Source organism: Bos javanicus, chromosome 2, assembly GCF_032452875.1.
Source record: "Bos javanicus breed banteng chromosome 2, ARS-OSU_banteng_1.0, whole genome shotgun sequence".
Taxonomy (NCBI): domain Eukaryota; kingdom Metazoa; phylum Chordata; class Mammalia; order Artiodactyla; family Bovidae; genus Bos; species Bos javanicus.
In genome coordinates, this window is record NC_083869.1 from 91,997,063 (window position 1) to 92,022,368 (window position 25,306).

Genomic DNA, 25,306 nt, shown 5'->3' on the forward strand with positions numbered 1-25,306 from the left:
CAGGATACTTTCAACTCCCCCTTTGCTTAGGGAACCTCCTCCAGATATTCAGTAGGTGGGGTGCTTGCAAGTGGGGTGTCTCTCTCAAAGTTCCTTGAAGTGAATTGGGAAAGGTTTGGCATAAACTAAACAGTTTATGTTCCACGCTCCATGGGGCTGCCTACGTCCAACACAAACGTTCAATTCCTCATATTTATAAATTTCAATGCTGATAATAATTGTTTCCCAAATCTTCAATATAATCTTTTTAAAAAAATTACTTACTTATTATTTTTGGCCATGCTGTGTCTTCATTGCTGTGATTGGGCTTTCTCTAGTTGCAGTGAGCAGGGGCTACTCTTCAGTATGGTGTGAGTTTCAGTAGTTGCGGTGTGTGGGCTCAGAAGTTGTGGCACACAGGCTTAGTTTCTCCACGGCGTGTGAGATCTTCCTGGACCAGGGATCAAAACCATGTCCCCCTGCCACGGCAGGCAGATTCTTAACCTCTGGACCAGTGGGGAAGTCCCTCAGTATAATTCTTATTGGTGTCTTTTGGACACAGTCTATCCCCATCTTATGAAAAGCTCTCCTCTTTTAGAATCGTCTCATCTGTCTACCCTTACATTTTAGATTTCAAGCACAGCACCTGTTTTTCACAGCTCTGACACCCCTCTACAGAGCATGATTTCCATGAGACCATCATAGAGTGACTGATACTCTTTCAGTGACAAGAAAAGGTTTGCCTTTAAAAGAAGAGGAAAAGTCAGAAGTCATCAAAACAATGTAATATCCTGTGTGAAATGTTTGAGGTTTGAGTCCCTTGATCATGTGCCCTGAGACAAGTAAGTTGGCGGTGGTGGCCGCGGATGACGAGTCGAGTCACTCAAGTGTGTCTTCGGTTCTCCTCACACTTGGGCTTCTCAGGGAGGAGGGGCTGGAGCCGTGGCCCACCGTCAGCACCATGATCCTCAGGCTGCTCCTGGCTCTCAACTTCTTCCCCTCAATTCAAGTAGCAGGTAAACAGTTTTGATTTCTTTCTTCCTCCAGCGTTTTCTTTTGAGGCTTTCGGTTCATTTTATTTCATTTATTTTTCAGGAAAAAATGTTTTAAAATCATGCACTCTCTATTTGGTATATTTCAAAAGGTGCAATACTTTTCTTCATTTATCAGTGAATGGTTCATTTTAAATTTCGAAGAACTCAGGACATTTGGGCATTTGAAGTGCAGTTTTTACTATGAAATGGCAACCTGTTATTGAAGAAACTCATTGATTCTCAGACTAGAGCCAGCAAAATACTTAAATAAGCATTCTTTGGAATTAAATCAGATTTATTTAACTATTAGTTGGTAATGTCCCAAGAATTTTTAGCATTTGTGTATACATATATATTTTTAAATGTAAGAAAATTGCTGTATATGCAGGTTGGTTCTGAAAGCCCTGGATTTAGACTACCTGGGTTCATATCACAGATCTATTTCTTGATAACTGAGCTTAGACTAGTATTTAAACTCTCTAAGCCTCAGTTTCCTCATCTGTAAAAAGGGAATGATAATAACTTCATCTCAAGGTCATTGTGAGGATACAATGAAACAACCATGTGAAATGTTTAGCACAGTCAATGCTTGGCCGGCAAGATAAATGTTGGCTATACTTACCACGTCTTGTTGTTTAGTCACTAAGTCCTGTCTGACTGTTTTGCCATGTCTACCTGAATTGAAAGGGTGCCAAAATGAATTCTGGAGTTGTCACACAAGCTGCTGCCATACAGATGCTAATAAATTAGTTTCTTTAAACAACTGGTTGATATCTATTTCAAGTGGTTGAAATTCTTTAAGTTTTCAGTGATGATGGGGATGAAGATGAAAAGCTTGATGTGATCACAGTTAACCCCATTTCAGATAAAGATTTGGGGGAAGGAATGTTAATTTGGCTAAAGATCTATATGTAGGAGTTGTTGGAACCAGGGTCTGAACCACCTTTGTCTGACTCTAGGGCCTGTGCTCTTATGCTACTCCATCTAATAGGATGTGCTTTATAATGTATTAGCTCCAGATATGTCCAGGGTTAGATCATCTTTGGTAAATCACAGTTCCCAACAGAAAGAGTTTGTTGCTTACTTGGGTGGGCTGGAGTCAGGTATTCGTTCAACTTGTTCTCAGAGTTAGAAAATGGTCCTACTTGGCTCAAAAATTGGACAGATAGGGTTAATCGGCATATTGAAGTAAGGATAGTTATTTTTCCATATAAGATACAATGAAAGGCCAGCATCTTCCATTTTCTTTCTCACTTATGTTGGTAGTGAGATTTGGTATGCATGATTTCTTGCTGTCCTTTAAATATCACGTTCCAAAGAGTGTAATTACCCAACCTGTGCAATACACCCATCCATTGCATTGTTGAGGTGCCAGTGAGCACCTTAAAAATTCTGTGTATTTATAAAAGGTGTTGATATAATAAAAGACATGAGCTAGTGATGAGATAGGTTAATACCCAGCACTATGAGCTAACAAACATACTTTAAAAGAATCTTCAATGTCTGTTTTTTAAGGGATCTCTAAAATTTATTTTTAAAGACTATTTAAAATCTCATAATTTATTAGGCCGTAAAGAATGGGCAGAAAGGAGAGAGAAGCCTCACTCCAACAGAAAACTATTTAAAACCGGGAACTGTGCACAGCCACCATCATCAGTTCATTCACTCCCTTTTGGAGACAAGTTTTGTAAGACTCAAGGCTTTATATGTTTCCTTTAGCACATTTACTAAAAGGGGGATAGCGAGAGAAGCAATGAAAAGATCACACACATGGAAACTGTCTTTGACTTGAGGTACATCTATGTTTCAAATGCCAGTTCATCCCCCATAATCACTTTTAAGATTTGGTGCTGAGTGGCCATCTAATGAAGTAGGAAAGGGGTAGAGAAGGCAATTTCTTTCTTTCTCTCTCTTTTCTTTTTTTTTTTTGAGAAGGCACTTTCAAAATGCCTCTTTCAGTAAGAAAACTTATGAGAAAAAATAATTACAGGATATGAAAATGTCTGGTCCCTTCTAATCAGTGGTGCAAAATCTTCCGTGTGCTTTTTGTTTCTCTCCTCTTTACCCTCCATGAAAAAGTTACAGTTAAGGAAATTCTCTGGTCAAAGTGTAGCCATCCTCTTGAGGACTGTGAAAGACTAATGCTATCTCTGTGTTGAGATGTGTGCCGGCGTCTATGTGTGAAGGACAGTTTTTTTGACCAATTTAACAGTTCTAACTCTTCGTCCCAAAGCATAGCTTTAAATATTTATCCTATGAAGGTCAAAGCTGAACCTGATTCTTCATGATTTTAATGACATTATAAAAGATCTTTAGAGTAAAATTAAAAAAGAGTGACTCAGGAAGCATAAGAAAACCTTAACTGACACAATTCCTTTACTAACATGACATGTCTTTTTTTACTGGATAATTATGCAGTTGAGATCCGAAACAGAGGATTTTGTTGACTTTGTAATAGAATCCAGCTTAGAACTGGAGGCCCTTGAAAGGGAAATAATTTGTGGTTGACGATAGAAGGAGGGTACCTATAATACATAGTATTGTTCATTGATGATTTTTCAGTCAATATTGGTTATTTTTTCCAGCAAGCTAATCATCCAACATGAAGGCAAAAATCAGGACAACACATTTTTTTTTTTTCAACGAGAGCTTTTCTTTTCATTTCTTCCCAAACCTTAGCAAGGAAACTGTCCCAAATGGCCAATTTGAACACGATTGATTTCTCTGGTGCTGCTCTATTCCCCACAGCCTTTCTTTTTCTGACTGAGGCACAGAAGGCAGGAAAATAATTGATATTTAATGAAAAACCATCAGCAAAGCAAGGTAATTAAAGGCTTTATTTTTAGTTCAGCAAATGACCCCTCTGAGGTAGCTGTACACAAAAGTCATTGACTTCTCTCAGGAAAGTGTTGCTCTGAGGCTGGGCTTGGGGAAGTTAGGTAGAAAGATGGACATGGAAAATGCAGGGTTGCTATGTCTACAGGACAACCAATACACAGTAGCCAGTTATTCTGTTAAAAATTGACTGGGTTTTTTGTCATTTCAAGTAAAATTAATGGACATTTCCAAAGTGCAATTAAGAATTTGCTTTAAATTGAGAGAGTAGCACTGAAATATACACATTGCTGCTAAGTCGCTTCAGTCGTGTCTGACTCTGTGCGACCCCAGAGACAGCAGCCCACCAGGCTCCCCCCTCCCTGGGATTCTCCAGGCAAGAACACTGGAGTGGGTTGCCATTTCTTTCTCCAATGCAGGAAAGTGAAAAGTGAAAGTGAAGTTGTTCAGTCGTGTCTGACTCTTAGCGACCGCATGGACTGCAGCCTAACAGGCTCCTCCGTCCATGGGATTTTCCAGGCAAGAGTACTGGATTGGGGTGCCATTGCCTTCTCCGGAAATATACACATTACCATGTATAAAATAGATAGCTAGTAGGAAGCTGCTGTATAACACAGGCAGCTCAGTCCGCTGTGACCACCTAGAGGAGTAGGATGTGAGGTGGGGTGAGAAGGAGGTTCTAGAGGAAGGGGACACATGTATACTTGTAGCTGATTCATGTTGGTGTACAGCAGAAACCAACGCACCATTGTAAAGCAATTAGCTTCCAATTAAATTTTTTTTTAAAGTAAGAATTTGTTTTATTCTGTTCTTACACCCAAAGATACTCCTTTTATTTATTTATTTTTTAAAGGCAACCATCCAGAAAGAACTTTTACAGCAAAGATTGTAAAATTAATGCCAATATATCAATACCAGGAAATAGGATGAGTCATTTTCACAGGTAGATTAGAAAAAGAAATGAATCTGTAATGGTTATTCTGAAGCTCCCACATTCAAACCTTTACTATGGGGAGGGGGAGGACCTCACTGTCTCTCCTTTAAACATACACCATCCTCTTTTTTAATATCCTTATTCTATTCGCGTGTCAAAATGCCACATGGCTACCATTCAGCTTTTATCATGTATGGCTATCTTTCTCCAAGTATTTCCTGCTGGCAATGTGCTGACATTTACAAAATGAAAATTATTATGCCACCAACATCCCAGAAGAAAACGCCGTTTGTGGTTTATCATCTTTAAAACAATAGCTCTTTATTCACATGTATTGGCTTTGATAACAATACACAATTTTCACTGCAGACTTTCTTGTCTAAAAATCGGAGGGCAGGCCCTCTGAAAGCACAGTTATTTATCCTTTTTCCTTTACATCTTGGTTCAATTTTTGTTTGCCTTTTTCTAAAAGAAATTTCTTGTTTATGAAAGTTCACAGAGGCTGGGACTTCTCTTCTTAGTAGATGGTTAAGCTAAACTTGAGAAAAAAAATTAACAGCTAGGTGGCTATGTGACAGACTGAAGGGGTCTCTGGTTTTCTAAGATGTGTTAAGGAATCTGTGTCTCTTTTGGTAATTTCTTTGACTCTTTTTTGGTCAATGACATGGTGTGGTCATAAAAAAAAAAATGTACCCAGAGTTTTCGGTCTGAGAATCATTGTATTGGTCCCTGAAGCCGGAGGTAAGGTAACCCAGGCCCCACGGAAAGTAGGTACCTAATTGCTTGTTTGTTAAATTCTCATTTTGATGACTCTTAGCACTAGAAGAGAGGTGGGCTGGATATGTTCAAGGGCTACTCAGCCGCTTGTTACAGGATATGAGAAAGAGTTTAGACTTCTTGGACATTAGGATTTCAATACTAATTTCCTAGGCATCTTAATTAAGTCTATGTGTGACCATTCAGGTTATTTTAGCTTAAATTTTCATTGTCTAAAGAGAAGTGAGTGGTCGTGGTAAATTTCTTACTTAACTGAGCTGCGACTTTATCTCTGCATCACCATTACCGTCATCTTTTTCATGTGTCATCATCTTCATTATCTTGGGGACTCTGGTTGCCAAGGTAACCAGGTTTATAGTTCCTGATGGTGTCATAAGAGTCACCCACTCACAATTTACTCTGATCTCTAATCTAATCATGAGCCCCTTTCTGCATATCTGAGTCACCTTGTTGGGTCACAATCTACCATGTAATGTATTGATTATAAGAGTAACTCCTAGTCATTACCCACTCACTCAAACAGGAATATACATTACGGACATATCTTACATTTTTAACAGTGACTTAGATTCCCCTGCTAAGAGCTTAGGTGGGTGATTTTTTTTTTAACTTGAAAAGATAGACAGTTGTGCTTTTCATTGCTTAGGGATATTTGACGTGTGCATTACTTTGCCAACAAAGGTCTGTCTAGTCAAGGCTATGGTTTTTCCAGTAGTCATGTATGGATGTGAGAGTTGGACTGTGAAGAAAGCTGAGCACCGAAGAATTGATGCTTTTAAACTGTGGTGTTGGAGAAGACTCTTGAGAGTCCCCTGGACTGTAAGGAGATTCAACCAGTCCATTCTAAAGGAGATCAGCCCTGGGTGTTCTTTGGAAGGAATGATGCTAAAGCTGAAACTCCAATACTTTGGCACCTCATGCGAAGAGTTGACTCATTGGAAAAGACTCTGATGCTGGGAGGGATTAGGGGCAGGAGCAAAAGGGGACGACAGAGGATGAGATGGCTGGATGGCATCACGGACTCAATGGACCTGAGTTTGAGTGAACTCCGGGAGTTGGTGTTGGACAGGGAGGCCTGGCGTGCTGCAATTCATGGGGTCACAAAGAGTCGGACACGACTGAGCGACTGAACTGAACTGAGCTGAACTGAAGTGTCAGAACATCACTGTGGCTGTATATGCAGCTTCTGTGTAACCCCGATGACTTGCTTTGAAATTGAACAGGACTAATAATAAGGGTACATAATTTAGACCAGCTTCAGGAATGTTGAGTCCAGGAGGATTCCGTTTCTGATTCACAGACTCTATCCTATAGAAAGTGGGTCAGAATGGAATCTTAGGAGAAGAATGTTTCCTCCCACCACGAGGCTCTTGGGGAAACTAAAAAGGGTGTTAGTAAGTTACTCTTCTCTGAAGTGCCTGCTCCTTCTTATGCGTTGGGAAGACAGATCTTCATGTCATCATTCAACAGGTATTTATTAACATCTTCTATGGCTTCCCTGGTGACCCAGGGGTAAAGAATTCGCCTGCCAGTGCAGGAGACATGGGTTTGATTCCTGGGTTGGATTGATGCCCTGGAAAAGGAAATGGCAAGCCACTACTGTATTCTTCCCTGGGAAACCCCAGGGACAGAGGAGCCTGGTAGGCTACCGTCACGCGGTAGCAAAAGGTTGGAAACAACTTAGGGACTAAACAATAACAACACATGTTTTAGGTTCTGTGACTGATACAAAACCCAGTTTGAGCTTCAGTGAAGTTACAAATGAGAATTGTGAAATCTTTCCAAAATTTTTTTTTCTCTTTCAATTTAGGAACACTGTGAATGATTTCCTATCTATACTAATTGATTTTAAGGAAAACAGTTATAAGCTGAAGCATCCATAGAATTGCTGAATTCAACCACAGACATTTTTTAAAGATGGGAGGAAACTTAGACATCTCTGAATTTATAGAAAAGGAAGTTGTGTTGATGGTTCCTAGAAGATGCTACTGGAAGATGACATTGGAATGTTTTCTGGCACTTTGGGATGCTTTTAGGCTGGACCCATTTTACTTACCTAATCTATCTATCTCCTTTCATACCCTAATATAAGATCCTTAACCCTTTCTTATATTGTGGCTTTCTTCACTGTCTCACACACCTGTACTCATGTTTATGACCTTTCTGATGCTGTTTCCATTTTGGATTCCCTCTTCCTTTCCATGGGTGTCTTAGGTGGAAAAGGCAACCCACTCCAGTATTCTTGCCTGGGAAATCCCATGGACAGAGGAGCCTGGTGGGCTATGGTCAGTGGGATTGCAGACAGTCAGAAGCGACTTAGCAACTGAGCATGCATGCCTCCTTTCCATGCATCCAAACCCTAATCGACTTTCACTTTAAGTCTTTAGTGTAAGATCCATCTCCCCGAGGAAGCATTCCCTTGGTATTCAGTCTTTCCTATATCTTATAAGAGGAGTCCCAGTGGGAGTGTAACTCCATCTAACATATCTATTAAACTTCTCTTATATTTCAGCTTCTATTGGGATCTGAAGGAATATAAAAACAGGAAAAGAGATATAGACTTAATTAGCACACAAGAATTGCTTCTGTAATTAAGTAGTTCTCTGTGCTTTTAGAGACTTCAGCTCTAGTTGGAAAGACTATATATAACAGGATATAACAGCTGGAAACAGATAAATAAAACTTGGCAGTTTCCTACTTCATCATGCTATTTTGATGCTATAATGGATTTGCATATATTATTTTTGTAATCCATTATGTTCCCTACTCCTCTCACCTAAGAAGTTCTTCTCTGAGACCCTACATGGCAAACTGAGGGACTTCTTTCCTCATCAGGATTCCTAAAATTATTATTGTGTGCTGGTACATCCGTTTTTTCCCTCTAGACTGTGAGCTCCTTACAGACAGGATTGTATCGTATCCATCCTTATAACCTCGAAACTATGTGTAGTGCAGGATGTGTTGTGGATGTTGGGCAAATATTTATTGAAGAAGGAAATGAATGAACTAAAAAGAGGAAGTGTAAAATAATTAGTAACGTTAATATAGAAGCTTTTATGGAAATCTGGGAGTTAAGCTGGACTTTAAAGCTAGATGAGATGTGAATGCATGATGTTATAATAATAATTGCTAGCTAATATTTATTTTACACTTATATACACTGTTTTACCTGGCATTCCCTGTATTAAATCATTTATTCTTTTCCTAAATCCTTTGAAGTAGTTACAGTGATTATCTTGTCCGTAAGATGGGAAAACTGAAGCATAGAGCGGATAGAACAACTTATCTGTGGTCACACAGTTAGTCAGTGAGTCAGTCCAGGTGCTCTTGCTCCAGGGTTCATGTTCTTACCAATGTTATGTTGCCTCAGGATGGAGAAGAAATACAAATGAAGAAATTATGCCAGGATTATCATCCCATGTTCTTGGAATAGATGGCCAGTCTGAAGGTATAGAGGCTTGGAGTGATGGGTTTGAGTCAGGTCAAAAGGATTGAATGCTCATAATGGAAATTGAAACTTCATTTTCAAGACATTGGGAAGCAGCTGAAAGTTTGCAGAAGCAGGATGATCTAGAATGTGTGGAGACTAGTGACCAGGAGATCATGTCACTCTGTCACTTTGTCAGGAAGAGGGTCATAGGATTTGGGCAAAGGTGGAAATAGAAAGAAGTGACTATTCTGAGAGATGTTTTGAAAATAGATCTTTCAGGGCTTAGTACCTGGCTTGTGAAAGGGAAGGAGGGAGAAAGAATGATGTCAAGATTTTGGCTTAAGAGGAATGCTGGTATCACCACCTGAAACCAAGATTTTGTTATTCAACTGAGTTTTGGAGGAAAACAGTGTTTAAGTTTAGATGTACTGAGTTTGAAGTAAAGACTTGAGATGTCAGAAAAATGTCCAGTACATAGCTGAAGATATGGGAACCAGGTAAGAAGAAAACATTTAGGAATCCTCAACTTTGGAATAAAAGTGAAGTGATGGAAATTGATGGCTAGTAGAAAGGAGAGGGAACAACTATAGAAAGGCAGAGAGTTGAATGAAGTTTGGAAAATAGGTCTAGTTAGGACTTAGCTGAAGAAGAGGCTGAGCTAGTGAAGGGGACACAGAGTGTGTTGGAGAGAGAAGAGGGGAACGAGGCTCATGGAATGTCACCAGAGCCAGAAGAAGAGTTTCAGAAAGAGGCAATGGCTAATAGCATTGATTGTGTAAGGGAAGGAAGAGTGCATGTGCACACACACACATGCACAAAGTCATTGTTGTTGCTTAGTTGCTAAGTCATGTCAAACTCTTTTGTGACCCCATGGACTGTAGCCTGCTAGGCTCCTCTGTCCGTGGGATTTCCCAGGCAAGAATACTGGAGTGGGTTGCCATGTTCTTCTCCAGGGGATCCTCCTGAGCCTGGGATTGAACCTATGTCTCCTGAATTGGCAGGTGGATTCTTTACCACTGAGCCACCAGGGAAGCCCTGGAAAGATTATTGATTTTGGCTGAAAGGAGACCATTTGGGGTTTTTCGAGTTTAGGCAAATTGGTGAAGGAAGATAACTCTTCAAAGGGTTGAGAAAAAGATGGAGGGGGGATAAAAATGAGATAGTGAAAAGGAGAGGAAATTTCTAGATAAAGTGAAGACCATGAGGGACTTATATCACCTATAGAGTTTATCATAGTAATTTGTACATAGTCCCCATGTAATGTTTGCAAGCCAAGTGACTTAATTACATTTGACATGTGGAAGGAGCCACGTGTTGGTCTTGAGTGTGTGTGTGTGTATTGCATGGGTAGTAGGGAGAGAGGGCTATTAAGAAAGAAAAGAGGAAGAGAGAGAGAAACAAGAGAATGGAGGCAATTTTCTTTGAGGAGATGGGGATGGAGATTTGGAGAATGGGAGTATCAGAAAGAGGAGAAGAAAGAAGAATGGACTAAGAAGAATGGTCTAAGAAGAATGGGAGGAAGGGAAGAGATTTATAGAGGTAGAGATGTGTTAGGATGAAGCCAGGGTAGATGAGTGATTCCACACTGGCAAACCTGACATGGAAAACGTTTGTGAAATAGATATATGTGTGTGTGTGTGTGTGTGTGTGTGTGTGTGTGTGTAAATATAATTTATATATATATATATATATTTGATTTCTCTCAAGATAGGTCATTGTGTTAAACCTATCTCAACAATGGTGAACAATGGTGACTGGGACAGTACATACCTTAACTTTGAAGAGTTAGTTGGTTTGTACCATAAATTTGCTTGAGTCTTCAAAACTGTACATGTGGCTAGACTTGGCCTCAGCTCACAGCTTTGATAACAGTATCACAAGGTTCAGACCAAGCCTGCCCAGCATCATGGGCAGGGCTCCAGTTTCCAGTCAGGGATGTTAATCTTGGCCTCTGCATTTTGTTTGTTTGTTTGTTTTTTTCAGAGGAAGGACATGGTGGCTTGCCCTTGGCTTTAGGGAGAATGTGACTGTTATTCTTTTTCCAAACTCAAAAGCTAAAACCCATGATTTATCAAGAGAGGGGAATATGATGAAGCGTTTTAATTTGTTACACTATGACTTAACTTTTCTGGCCTTCATTTCTTCATCTGATACAAAACGGGATTGGGACGAGAAGACATCTCAGGTCTATTTCTGGGTTAAAAAATGCTTCTTAAATGGGATAAAACGTTTAGCTTTCATCAGCTCTAGCAAGGCAACCAGATCACCCCACCCATTTGTGGATGCTCTTATAATAGAGAAAACACAAGAACTGCAACCAGTCACCTTGGAAATTGGAGAGATTGTGAACCAGGGTCTTAGATGCTAATATGCTTAGAAATGACTGCAGGGTTTTGGGGAACAATATTGCCTTTGTTCTCCCCATCTTCCTATATAATGTTAAGGTTTAACACTAATTATTTTTCTAACTTCCAGGTGATGACTTACCTAGAAGATTCTGAATGAGTCAAGGTGACCTTAAGCAGACTTCTCAAAGGTGTAGACTTCCTGGGTGGCACAGTGGTAAAGAACCCGCCTGCCAGCGCAGGAGACACTAGAGATGTGGGCTTGATCCCTGGGTCGGGAAGACCCCCTGGAGTAGGAAATGGCAACCCACTCCAGTATTCTTGCCTGGAAAATTCCCATGGACAGAAGAGCCTGGTGAGCTCCGGTCCATGGGGTCACAAAGAGTTGGACACAACTGAGCACACACACCCAAAGATTTAGGGAGAAAGAAACAGGAAAAATATACTGTTGTCTTCTTTACAGAGTTGTTTTGAATGAGGACTCAGAATGACGGTGGCTCAGGAGGAAAACAAGTTTCCGAGATTTGGTTACCGGATTAAAATATGTATTTAGAATACAATATATTAATACAGCCAGCATTGACACCTATGGGCATCTGTTAACTGAATTACTGCCATAATATTTATGTAGAAAGTTATAAAATCCTGGTTCCTACCACTTGAACTATAAGCAACCTTTTGGGGTAACAGAATTTGACTTTTAGACTGGTCTGGTGGCTTTTCCAGTTGTGCAGCTTCATGGACTGCAGCCCACCAGGCTCCTCTATCCATGGAATTTTCCAGACGAGAATACCGGAGTGGTAGCCATTTCCTACTCCAGGGAAGCTTCCTGACCCAGGAATTGAAACTGTGTCTCAAACACTGTATTGGCAGGTGGGTTCTTTACCACTGAGCCACTGGGAAGCTCCAGCTTTTGTTATAGGTAACTCTTTCATATAAATTAAGATGCTCTGTCATGTTCTCTTAGATGATCTTTCCAGCATTAGGAGCTGAGAGGATAATGCAAAGCCTTGATGGTGGGGCCTGAGTCCCACCATACTCAAGTTTTTTCTTTTTTAAGATTTTTTGGTGTTGACCATTTTTAAGCGTCTTCATTGAACTTGTTACAGTATTGCTTTTGTTTCACGTTTTGGATTTTTGGCTGCGAGGCATGTGGGATCTTAGCATTCCGACCGGGGATTGAACCCACACCCCCTTGCATTGGAAGGTGAAGTCTTAACCACTGGACTGCCAGAAAAGTCCCACCACTCAAATTTCTGTTGCTTTGTATGTATATGGCTGGGTAGTGTCTCTGAATGGTAGGGATGGATTATGGTACAGGCAGTGTTTTCTTTAGCAGGTTTAATAACAACTATTGCCCTAATATAGATGACATTTCAATGTATGTGTCTATCTCTGATTTTCTTGAGGTCTAGTCCAACTAGTCAAACTCCTGGACTTTTCCTCTATGATGTCTTACCTACCCTTCAAACACAACATATGTAAAACCCAACAGCTTTTTTCCAAACAAATTTCCTCTCTTCATTTAGCTAATTTTGTCCCTGGTCTCCCCTCTAGTCCATGAGCTACACGTCATTTTGATTCCTGTTCACCATCACCAAGCATAACCCAACACCAACACCTCGCCCATCCTTTCTATCCCAGCTGCTGCCTCTGAGCCTCAGACCCTAGGAGCTCACAGGGATGCTGTTGGCTCAGATCTTACCTGTCTCTCCCTCAGCCCCACCCTCACTCCTAGCTAACGCGTTCCCTGCTATTGTGCTAACCTTGCCAAAGGAGAGCTTACTACCTTAGTATCAGCTCAGGTGTTTTCAGTGTCTCCCATTGCCTTTCTAGTAAAATCTATGTGCCTTTTTCTTGGCATCAAAAGCTCACCATGAGGCACCAGGCATCTTCACTTACTTTCCTTCTATGTAGATACAATGTTCAGCTGATCCCCAATAAACCCCTACACTAAAGGGCATTTCCTTCACCTTAGCCTGTCTAAATCTGCCCAGAAGTTCAGGGCCCAGTTAAAGCCCAGTCTTCACAAAAGCAGACTCATGTCTGGAAACAAGGGCTCTTCCCGCACAAGTGTCAGTAACCCTCTACAGGCCTCACACACCATACCTGGCTTTGGAGCATAGCTAATTGTGAGCCTGCCTTAGGATCTCTCCTAGAAGGAAGAGACTGCATCTTTTACATCTTCCCATCTCCCAGAAACCTAGTACAGTAGGCCTCATTACTTAATTGCTGAGTGAAAGCTTGACATTGTCAAGGTAGAAGTCGGAATACCAAAGAGTAATTTTCTGACACATCAAAATTTCTTTTCAGAAAGTATTCATTGATCGTATTGATAATTTTTCTCTCTCAAGAATTAGTGCCTTAGATCTAGGTGCTTGGATGGGACTTTTTGTCCCTCTCTGACCTCTGAGTTACTTTCTGACAATTGCCTGGAGCATAGCAAGTTTTTAAAAGGCCAAGGACTATTGTCCTCTACAGTACAGTGTCTGGCTGTGTGAAAACACAGATCAAGGCTAAAGGTGGTGCTTAGACTGGTGAGGGCCAATAGAAGCTTCTATTTCTGTTGCTATTATCATCTGTCATTGTAGGTACTTGTTTGAACTAAGGTCTCTTTAGGTTTTGTTTGAAAGTCACACTTGCTCTTGGTAAGACTTAATGTACATATATAACTTGACAGTGATGCTTACACAATCCTGGGCAGGGCTGGTGGCTTGACTTGACTGTTTTTCCCTACAGAAGTCATTGCTTCTGTCATGGTGGCCTCCTTTACATGACTCTCTTTTCCTTCTGATTCTGGGAACCTTGCCCTCCCCTTGTCCCTTTAGATCTGGGGGTGGTTATAACTCTGCTGCTTTTAGCTACGGTTTCTAGTATTGGGTTGGCCAAAAAGTTCATTTGGGTTTTTCTGTAAGCTGTGAACATTTTGGCCAAACTGATATATATCTTGTGCTTCCAAACCTTTGCCAACAGTCTTTTTCTATTATTATTGTAAATAACTCACCTCCTATTGCCCAGTTTTGAGTGTGCTGTTCTCTGAATGAGACAAAGCATACATACATGGACTATGCTTTCTCAAAGCCCTTTTGATGGGAGGGGCTTCCCATCAATATTTATTCCTTATGAAAATGAGGAGAGTTTCAAGATGACAGTCAATAGAAAACTAGATGAAATGACACCAAAGTTATTTTGAAAACATCGTGTGAATTACCCCTTTTTTAATTTCCCTGTTTTAATATGGATTTCAGAGAGTCTGGAGCCTTTCAAAGTTTGATAGCTTTGTTTTCCTCTTTGTTTTCACTGAAAAGGATGGTGAGAGACGCTGTAGCCTGAATGTTTTGTGTTCTTTCTCACATCTGTGTGACACCAAGCCACCAGCTAGAGTTACCAGAGCCTAAGATGGCTGGGTGTCCCTGACCTCCAAGGAAGCACAGTTTGTCTTCTAAGTTCCTGAGCAAACACTGGGCTGGACTGTGAGCCACCTGTCCCGTGTGGAGCCTGAAAAAGGAGTCAGTGGTCAGATGGCCACGTGTGGAAGGGTATCCCAGGCGTGAACAGGAAATGTGCTTAGAGGAAAGTTACGTAACTTCGTCAGCTCTGTGTGCCAGGGGAACCAGCGTCACCTTCATAGTTTGTTCACAAACATCGCAGGGCAAGATGGTTGAGAAGAGAAGGATTTCATTTTTTTTTTTTTTTGGTTCCCGCCTAACATGCTAAATTCTGTCCAGTTAGAATTTTTAAAAAGGAAACAAGGTGATTAAGATCTTTACAATCTGATTGTTAAATGGCAGAAGAAATTCTGATTGTGATGTTCAGAAGAAAAGTATTAGTTGCTCAGTCATGTCTGACTCTTTGTGACCCCATGGACTGTAGCCCACCAGGCTCCTCTGTCCATGGGATTTTCCAGGCAAGAATATTGAAGTAGGTTGCCATTTCCTTCTCCAGCGGATCTTCCTGACAGAAATGGGCTCCAATGAAGTTCTTAAGAAGTTCTGAAGAAAAATGATGTTGGTAAAGAAACATGTATGCTGTATAGCACAGGGAGCTCAGCTCTGTGCTCTTTGAAAACCTATAGGGATGGGATTGCAGTGGGAAAGGGGGGAAGCTGGGAGATAGGGAGGCTCCAGAGGGAGGGGATATATGTATACATATAGCTGATGTGGTTTGTTGTGCAGCAGAAATTAACACAACATTGTGAAGCATTTATACACCAACAAAAAAAAAGTGAAAAGAATGCACTATTTACAAACGACCAAAAAAGAAAAAACCCAACATGTATTCTATCTTCTTTAGTGCTTCCTTAACTTCAGTTAAGGAATACAGCCTTCAGTCTTAAGTGCTGTCTGCAACCCACTCCAGTGTTCTTGCCTGGAGAATCCCAGGGACAGGGGAGCCTGGTGGGCTGCTGTCTATGGGATCGCACAGAGTCGGACACGACTGCAGCAGCCTTTATTCCCATTTTGGTTCACCAGCCTCTGCATGCCATTGGATTTCTCTATGGTGCTATGGTAAAGAAATGGGAAGATGGAATATTGTAAATTAAACATGACAAATAAGTATAATTCACAAAGGCCTTGAAGTTAGGATTTGCCCAGTGACGTATAGACTGAAAGTGACTTTGTGTATTGACCGATGTTTGTCTTCAAACTCCCTTGGACATTTGAGCAAGCTGAAATGGAATTGTTTCAATGGTATAATTATCGCTTGTGGATCTGAAATAACTGATAAGAGATATTTCAGTGACAATCCTGTCTGTAGGCCTTATCTGGGCTCTATCTATGACCTTTAGGAAGTCTCTGACATTGTAAGCAAGATCTTTTGTGTAGAGACAAAGTGAGTTTGGTGACAGACTTTTTCTAAATATGACCATAAAATCAAGTCAATCTTGCTAAATGTACAAAATTGGTTTTCTATTCATTCATGATTTAATACATTACTCCTAGAATCCTGAATACGTAAATTATATCTTAGCTCTTCTAGAATTTGTGTGACCTTGTTTATAAAGCCATTTCCTTCCTTGGTTTTCAGTTGCCTCTTCTGAAAATAAGGGGTTGGCTGAGATCACCTCCAACTTTCCTTCCAGCTGAACACTTTTTGTAGGATGGTGCTCCGGGAAAATAGGGTAGAAAATGAAACTTATCTTGGTCCTGTCCTCTGCCCACTCCACCGACTCCTCTACTCAACAGTATTCTCCTCCCTAATTCTCACTTATGTGCCATCCAACTATCAAGTCCAACTTTGAGAAGGTCTAGAAACAATCACTGGAGAAGGCAATGGCACCCCACTCCAGTACTCTTGCCTGGCAAATCCTATGGATGGAGGAGCCTGGTAGGCTGCAGTCCATGGGGTCACAAAGGGTTGGACATGACTGTGTGACTTCACTTTCACTTTTCACTTTCATGCTTTGGAGAAGGAAATGGCAACCCACTCCAGTGTTCTTGCCTGGAGAATCCCAGGGACGGCGGAGCCTGGTGGGCTGCTGTCTATGGGGTTGCACAGACTGAAGTGACTTAGCAGCAGCAGCAGCAGAAACAATCACTGAAATTATGTTGAAATTTTGATGCAAACTAGTGGAGGGAATAGAACATGGAAATTTACAAATCCATATGTAAAATAGATTGCCAGTGGGAATTTGCTGTATGACTCAGGGAACTCAACAGGGGCTCTGTTACAGGCTTAAGGGTGGGATGGGGAGGGAGATGGGAAGGAGGTTTGGGAGGGAGGGAACATGGCTGCTATAGCTGACAAGAATCCTATAGCTGATTCTTGTTGATGTATGACAGAAAACCAGAAAATTCTGTAAAGCAATTATCCTTCAATTAAGAAAAAAAAGAACACTAGAAGTCATGAGGCATGAGCCAAGTCCTCAGGGTCACATACTTGTCCGGAAACCTTGGGGAAGAATTAGACCTTCTGGACCTGTTTCCTCATCTATGAAATGGGTGTAAAGATGACTGTCCTGTATTTCACAGGTTAATGTGGAGCTCATATGAGATAAAATAGGAGAAAGCACTTTGTAGTTGTATGAATATAGACCCTAGGTACTAATTTGTCAATATGTTTCTCACATTGCATTTTAGGCTTCACTTTATTTTGAAATCAAAGCATTAACTGAACAGTGGGGAGTGTCCTTTTAGGGTCAGGGTTCCTTCCCTGGTGTTTGAAACCACACCTTAGAGATGGTTATCCACTCCACCTGTTCAGAGCATTGTTTATTTTTATAGTAATTGGCCCATTTACAATAGGCCAAAAGGGAAAGTTTTGTTTTGTTTGTTTTTGGTAACCAAGCTCCCTTCCTCTCTTTCTCATGGAAGCACAAGCAACTTTCAATTTTCCAGAAGTCAGCTATATCACAAAATTCACAGATTATCTGTGGGAAATCTTTCAATTCTCACTGCCTTGCTCATAAGCAGCAGATAAGTACCTTCTCACCTCCCATCTTAACTCTTCATGTTGCCTGTTGTCAAGGAGGAGTTGTGAGGGAAAGAGGTTTGAGGTTACTGCTTCCTGTCTCCACACCTTTAGCTGGGTTAGCTGCTAGGAAAGGCTTTGAAAAGCAAAGCACTAAATTCATCATCAAAACAACTTGCCAATTCAATTAGAGACATGTCAGTCAAGCCAATCTTTTGAGATCAGAAGCCAATACAACTGATGGATTGACAATGTCTCTCTTTTAATCTAGTAGGTTTGACCTAGGTAGACCTTATCTAACTATTCACAAGATGGAAGACCAACTATTTCCAGGGAAAAGGGTGGGTCTGCTAAGAAAAAATTAATCTGAGAAGGATGTTTTCCACTCCTAGCACTAACTGGAAAGCAAAGAGGAATCAAACAGAACTTAGTGTGGGGAAGCTAAATATTTCTCTGGTTTCTTCTTCTGAGTCTAGATAGGTCCTTGAATTTTATAATATGTCCTAAATTATTTGAAGTACTGTGGAATCCCTAAAACTCAGAGAATCAAAATGTGTATCAAATCCAAATGTCATTTGGGGTTCTGGTTTTTGGTTGCTTTGATGGATCCATGTTATTACTTTAGTATCACAGAGTAAGGCGTGTGCGTTTTTTACACACGCTCCATTTTAAGAAAAAAGTAAGAGGAATCAGAATTATTGTGTCAATGGGAAGTCATAGTGATGACATATATTCAGTATTATTTAGAACAACTGATTATCTTTTTCTAGCACCAAAAGTAATCTCCTTCCTTTAGTGTTTCTCTAAAGCAGATGTAGATTTTGAAGTCCTATGAACTGGTTTCTCACTTAGGCTTCTCTGAATGATGGACATGAATAAACCAAGGTGGGACCAAGTACTGTAATATACATATTGAATAACTATTGACTATGACTCAATAGTCAATAACATATGACTATACATATTGAAAAACAAGAGGTTCTGTTGGCCAGAATGAATTCAACCTGAACCTTAAACTGGGAGGCTGTTGTCCACGCTAGCACATATTAAATGAACTACTTCAAGCATAGCTGCTAATTTTAAAAAGATATGTGCTGATATGGAAGAGAGAGGAAAGTAAACCTTGACAGATAAATTGGATAGCTCTTTTCCCTCAAATGGCCATTTAACCATTTTTTGAGCTTTTTCTCAACAAAATATTGGTAGAAAGGGTCATGCAAGAAGGCACTTTTCTATCCCTTGCTCAATTGCTGGATAAGCCATTAGCCAGGAGAATACTGATGGTAACAGCCAGCCTAAATACTAGGATCTTGGGTTGCTCTTCCTTAAGTAGTACTGGAGGAGAGTGGGCTCAGGAGAAATCTGATTGACCAGTAATAACACCACTGAGGTCTGAATTGGAGGTTTCATGATGAACAGAAAGAAAATATATCTTTCAGTTCTCTCACTGTATTATGCTTTGTGAAGGAAAGCAGAGGATGACCACTGCTTCTCCCTTCTGAAAAAAGAGCAAATACTGACTAAGCTCCATGGAGTTGACTGTGGGCCTGGGAAGCTTTGAGGTAATTTGCTTTTTCTTTGCAATGATCCCCTAGGCTGGAAGAATGTCTTCCTCACAGCCCACATGTCCAAAGGTCCCCTCAGTTTCTGAGTTGTCTATTCTGGTCATGTAATGAATGAAGACATAGGCAAAAGGAAAACAGGGTTACTTACTGGTTGGTCTGTGTGGTCTGAGGACAGCATTTTTAACTCCCTCACTCACCACATCTAAACCCATGCTGAGTTCTGCCAATTTTAGCCTGTAAGTGTTTCTTGAGTTCATCCACTTCTTTGTAACCATAGTTCAGACCCTTATCATCTCTTGCCTGCTGCTGCTGCTGCTAAGTCGCTTCAGTCGTGTCCGACTCTGTGTGACTCCATAGACGGCAGCCCACCAGGCTCCCCCGTCCCTGGGATTCTCCAGGCAAGAACACTGGAGTGGGTTGCCATTTCCTTCTCCAATGCAGGAAAGTGATCCTAGACTACTGCAATTGCATCCTAACTGGTCTCCATATTTTCACTCTTGTTCTCTTAAATTTACCTTCCACATTTACGCTACAGGGATCTATATAAAATGAAAACTTGTATGTATGACTCTTCTGCTTAAACTCCTTCAGCAGGTCCTCATCATCTGCAGGAGAGAGCCCAAGCTTTGAACTGTGCTCACTTTGCCAACCTTGTCTTTAACAACTCAGGTGCAGCAAATGGGGGTAGGTGCAATTCCCAACACCTGCCTTACTCTGTATTTTTCTCTTTGTCTTTATCTTTCCCACAGTCCCCTACCTCCTCCCTAAAACAAAGACTCAGCTAGGAAACTTTTACTTAATAAAAATGTGCTGAATCAACATATGCATAATCCTTAGAAGACTCAGGTCAGCAGTCACCTCGTCCAGAAATCTTTAGCTGGCTCCCTCGTTGCCCCCACTAATGCAGATCACTGTGCCACTGTTTTTAGAGTAGCTGTCTGTTCATAGCGAACGGACTTGTGGACACAGTAGGGGAAAGAGGGGGTGGGATGAATTGAAAGTAGTATTGACATATACACTCTACCATGTGTAAAATACAGCAGCTAGTGGGAAGCTGCTGTACAGGACAGGGAACTCAGCTTTGTACTCTGTGACAACCTAGAGGAGTGGGATGGAAGGTGGAGTGAGAAGGAGGCGCTAGAGGAAGGAGATATATGTATACTTAGAGCTGATTCACATTGTTGTACGGCAGAAACCAACACAACATTGTAAAGCAACTATCCTCCAATTAAAAAAAAAAAAAGGAGCTGTCTGTTTATGTATCTTTTGTTCCCCACCAGATTCTGAGCTGTCCAAGGACAGAAACTGAGCCCTGCTCCCCTTTGGGAAATTGGTTTCTCTCTCCCAGTGCATCTTGGAAGGGTGTCACACCTGGGTTATCAAGATGCACTAAGCAACTCCTGGAGTGTAGATGCTTGAGCTTCTCTTCCTGCTTCCCTCTCCATGTCACTGTGGGTGCTGGAGGAGGAAGCCAAACTGACCAATGACCCAGGATTTCTCTTTAGCCTTACTCAGTTTTCTTGCCCATGCGCCCGCCTCTGCACCCTCCTTTTAAAAAAATCTCTGCAAAGAAATTATATTCTCATGTTTTTTTCTTACATCAGCTTTCAAAGGAATATCAGGAAGAATTTGAATGCTCATTAGAATAAAATTCAAGTAATTAGTCATGGAACCACACTTTCTGGGGTCCTCAATAGGCAGAAATACAGATACCTAACCTGAAAAGGAGTGGCAATGCTAGCATTTCTTGCTGGGGTTGATTCTTCTAGTCAGAACCAACCCAGTGATTCTTTCTAAGTAAGCAAAGAAAAAGGCCATGGAAAATAAAACAAAAGATGAGTTGGATTTCCCAATCAAGACAAGCTGAACTTTTGGAGTCTTAACATGTTAACTTCTCAGTGCTTTTAGAGAGTATTTGTTAGGGTGAATAATAAATGAAGTTAAAGTTGCTATTGAGACACAGATTTTGAATAAGGACTTAATGAGATGCTAGGCAGAGTTAGCTGCTAAGAATCGTACAGTCCTATCACCGTCTTTCACTTGTCAATTATTTAATGAGACTCCCTTATTCAGACAGTATTGTACAAAAAAGTGTAACCTCTTGTCCTTGCTCAAAGGAGACTTGGAAACTAGGGGTGTAGAGAAAATACGTGCAGATCAAAAGCTAAACAACTGGAAGCCTCTGAAACCAGAGATATTCAAAATGTAGAAAAGAGAGTAATAGTTTGGAGACCTAAGAAGGGAGAGACACTGTAGGCCAAGGAGTCACTGAGCAAAGTACACAGAGAGTCCTGGGAAGACACACTACTCACAGTGTGTCCTGGGGAGGTACCTTAGATGATCTGGCTAACCTGGAGGCTTTTGGTTTGAGGAAATGAGGTTGGAAAAGCTTGTGGAAGCCCATGAATTGGGGGTAAGAAATGAGTTTCAACTGTTAAGCCACTGGTTCTTCAACTTGACTGCACATTAGAATCTCCTGAGAAATTTAAAATATACTGATGTCTGGGTCCTATACCCAAAGATTCTGATTTAATTGGCCCAAGAATCAAGAGTTTCTTAAGTGCCCAGGTGACTAATGTGCTGTCAGCTTGAGAACTCTGTTAGGCTATAGCGGTTTTCAATCCTGACTGAATATTAGAATCACCTGGGGGAATTATTAAACTAATACCAAAGGCGACACAGAATCAGGAGAAAATATTTGCAAATCACATATCTTGATAAAGGAACATGCGTCAAAAATGTAAAAAACTCCGACAACTCAATACTAACAAGATAATGCAGGTAAATGGGCAAATGATCTGAATAGACGTTTCACTAAAAAGGATATACAGATGGCTAACAAGTACATGAAAATATGCTCAGCATCATTAGTCATCAGGGAAATGCAAATCAAACCATAAAGAAATACCACTTCACAACTCTAAGATGGCTATAATAAAAAAAGATGGACAGCAACAAGTGTTGGCAAGCATGTGGAGAAATTGGAACCCTTATACGGTGCTGGTGGGAATGTAAAATGGTGCAGTTGTTTTAGAAAACATTTTGGCAGTTCCTTAACAAGTTAAATATAGAGTTTCCATAATGACCATCAGTTCCACTCCTGGCACACACCCAAGAGGATTGTTAAGGTTCATCCACACAGAAACTTGTGCATGTTCACAGCAGCCTTATATAAGATAGCCAATTAGTGGGAACAACTGATCAATGAAAAAACAAAATGTGGTATATCCATACAGTGGGATATCATTTGGCCACGAAAAGGAATGAAATTCTGATACATGGTACAACAGAGATCAACCTTGAAAACATGCTATGTGAAAGAAGCTAGACATAAAAGAACACAGACCGTATGATCCCATTTATATGAAATTCCAGAATACGTAAACCATAGAGATAGAAAATAGATTAGTGATTGCCAAGGGCTGGAAAAAAGAAGGAATGCGGAGGGGCGGCTAATGGGTATGAGACTTTTGGGGGGAGTAATGAAGTATTTTGGAATCAGTGATGATCCATTCACAACTTTGTGACTGTAATAAGTCATTGAATTGTATACTTAAAAGGGTGAACTTTTAAAAAAGGTGAGTTTTATGGTATATGAACTATATCTTGAACATGAAAGTCGCTCAGTCATGCCCAACTCTTTTCAACCCCATAGACTGTTCAGTTCAGTTCAGTTGCTCAGTTGTCTCCGACTCTTTGCGACCCCATGAATTGCAGCACCCAAGGCCTCCCTGTCCAACACCAACTCCTGGAGTTCACCCAAACTCATGTCCATTGAGTCGGTGATGCCACCCGGCCATCTCATCCTCTGTCTCCCCTTCTCCTCCTGCCCCCAATCCCTCCCAGCATCAGAGTCTTTTGCAATGAGTCAACTCTTCGCATGAGGTGGCTAAAGTATTGGAGTTTCAGCTTTAGCATCATTTCTTCCAATGAACACCCAAGACTGATCTCCTTTGGGATGGACTGGTTGGATCTCCTTGCAGTCCAAGGGACTCTCAAGAGTCTTCTCCAACACCACAGTTCAAAAGCATCAATTCTTCGGCCCTCAGCTTTCTTCACAGTCCAACTCTCACATCCATACATGACCACTGGAAAAACCATAGCCTTGACTAGACGGACCTTTGTTGGCAAAGTAATGTCTCTGCTTTTGAATATGCTATCTAGGTTGATCATAACTTTCCTTCCAAGGAGTAAGCGTCTTTTAATTTCATGGCTGCAATCACCATCTGTAGTGATTTTGGAGCCCAGAAAAATAAAGTCTGACACTGTTTCCACTGTTTCCCCATCTATTTCCCATGAAGTGATGGGACCAGATGCCATGATCTTCGTTTTCTGAATGTTGAGCTTTAAGCCAACGTTTTCACTCTCCTCTTTCACTTTCATCAAGAGGCTTTTTAGTTCCTCTTCACTTTCTGCCATAAGGGTGGTATCATCTGCATATCTGAGGTTATTGATATTTCTCCTGGCAATCTTGATTCCAGCTTGTGCTTCTTCCAGCCCAGCATTTCTCATGATGTACTCTGCATATAAGTTAAATAAGCAGAGTGACAATATACAGCCTTGACATACTCCTTTTCCTATTTGGAACCAGTTTATTGTTCCATGTCCAGTTCTAACTGTTGCTTCCAGACCTGTATATAGGTTTCTCAAGAGGCAGGTCCATAGACTGCAGTCCATGGAATTCTAAAGGCCAGAATACTGGAGTGGGTAGCCTTTCCCTTCTCTAGGGTATCTTCCCAACCCAGGGATCAAACCCATGTCTCCTGCATTGCAGGCAGATTCTTTACCAGCTGAGCCACAAGGGAATTCTAAGAATACCGGAGTGGGTAGCCTATTCCTTCTCCAGTGGATCTTCCTGACCCAGGAATTGAACCAGGGTCTCCTGAATTGCAGGTGGATTCTTTACCAACTGAGCTATCAGGGAAGCTGAATTATATCTAAATAAGTTATAAAAAATAAAACATGAAAAGAATCAATCCATCCCCCACCAGCATTAGCCAATTAAATTAGAATTTCTGGGAATGGGAGTCAAGCACGTGTTTTTCTTCTTTTGTGACAAATTTTATTTATTTGTTTATTTGGCTGTGTTGGGTCTTAGTTGGGCAGGTGAGATCTTCCATGCATCATGGAAGATCTTTCCTTGCAGCGCATGGACTCTTTAGTGGTGGCGTGTAGGCTTCGGGGCACTTGGGTTCAGTTGTTCCTCAGCATGTGGGATCTTAGTTCCCCAACCAGGGATCAAACCAGAGTCCCCTGCATTGCAAGGCAGATTCTCAACCACTTCTCCCTGGGAAGTCCCCAGGGACAGGTTCTAGGTGTGCAACTAGGACTGAGAACGATGTAGTGGCACAGTGGTAAAGAATCCATCTGCCAATGCAGGAGATGCAGGTTCAATCCCTGGGTTGGGAAGACCTCTGGGAGTAGGAAATGGCAGCCTACTTCATTATTCTTGCCTGGAAAATTTCATGGACAGAGGAGCCTGGTAGGCTATATAGTCCATGGGGGTCACAAAAAGTCGGCCATGACTGAGCGTGCAGGCATGTGCAGGAGATGAAAGTCTATTAGTGATCTATGCAGCTTTGTTTTCCCCAAAGCAGAAACAAAATACTTGAGTTCAGTTCAGTTCAGTTCAGTTCATTTTAGTCGCTCAGTCATGTCCAACTCTTTGCGACCCCATGAATTGCAGCACCCAAGGTCTCCCTGTCCAACACCAACTCCTGGAGTTCACCCAAACTCATGTCCATCGAGTCAGTGATGCCATCCAGCCATCTCATCCTCTGTCGTCCCCTTCTCCTCCTGTTCCCAATCCCTCCCAGCGTCAGAGTCTTTTGCAATGAGTCAGCTCTTCGCATGAGGTGGCCAAAGTATTGGAGTTTCAGCTTTAGCATCAGTCCTTCCAATGAACACCCAGGACTGATCTCCTTTGGGATGGACTGGTTGGATCTCCTTGCAGTCCAAGGCAATCTCAAGAGTCCTCTCCAACACCACAGTTCAAA

General features: G+C 41.2%; 1 protein-coding gene across 3 annotated transcripts in view; it reads left to right on the top strand.

Annotated features, from left to right (window-relative positions):
- Positions 1-776: 776 nt before the first annotated feature.
- Positions 777-25,306, top strand: part of CD28 (CD28 molecule) — a 34,250-nt gene continuing 9,720 nt past the window's right edge. The window contains exons 1-2 of one of the 3 annotated variants that reach the window (XM_061382181.1): positions 6,168-7,029; positions 19,902-19,994. In XM_061382181.1, coding sequence (XP_061238165.1) covers positions 6,906-7,029; positions 19,902-19,994 — 217 coding nt within the window. In that variant the 5' untranslated portion in view covers positions 6,168-6,905. Of the gene's footprint in view, positions 996-6,167; positions 7,030-19,901; positions 19,995-25,306 lie in introns of those variants that run through there. The other 2 variants (XM_061382187.1, XM_061382194.1) reach the window with 2 other exon arrangements.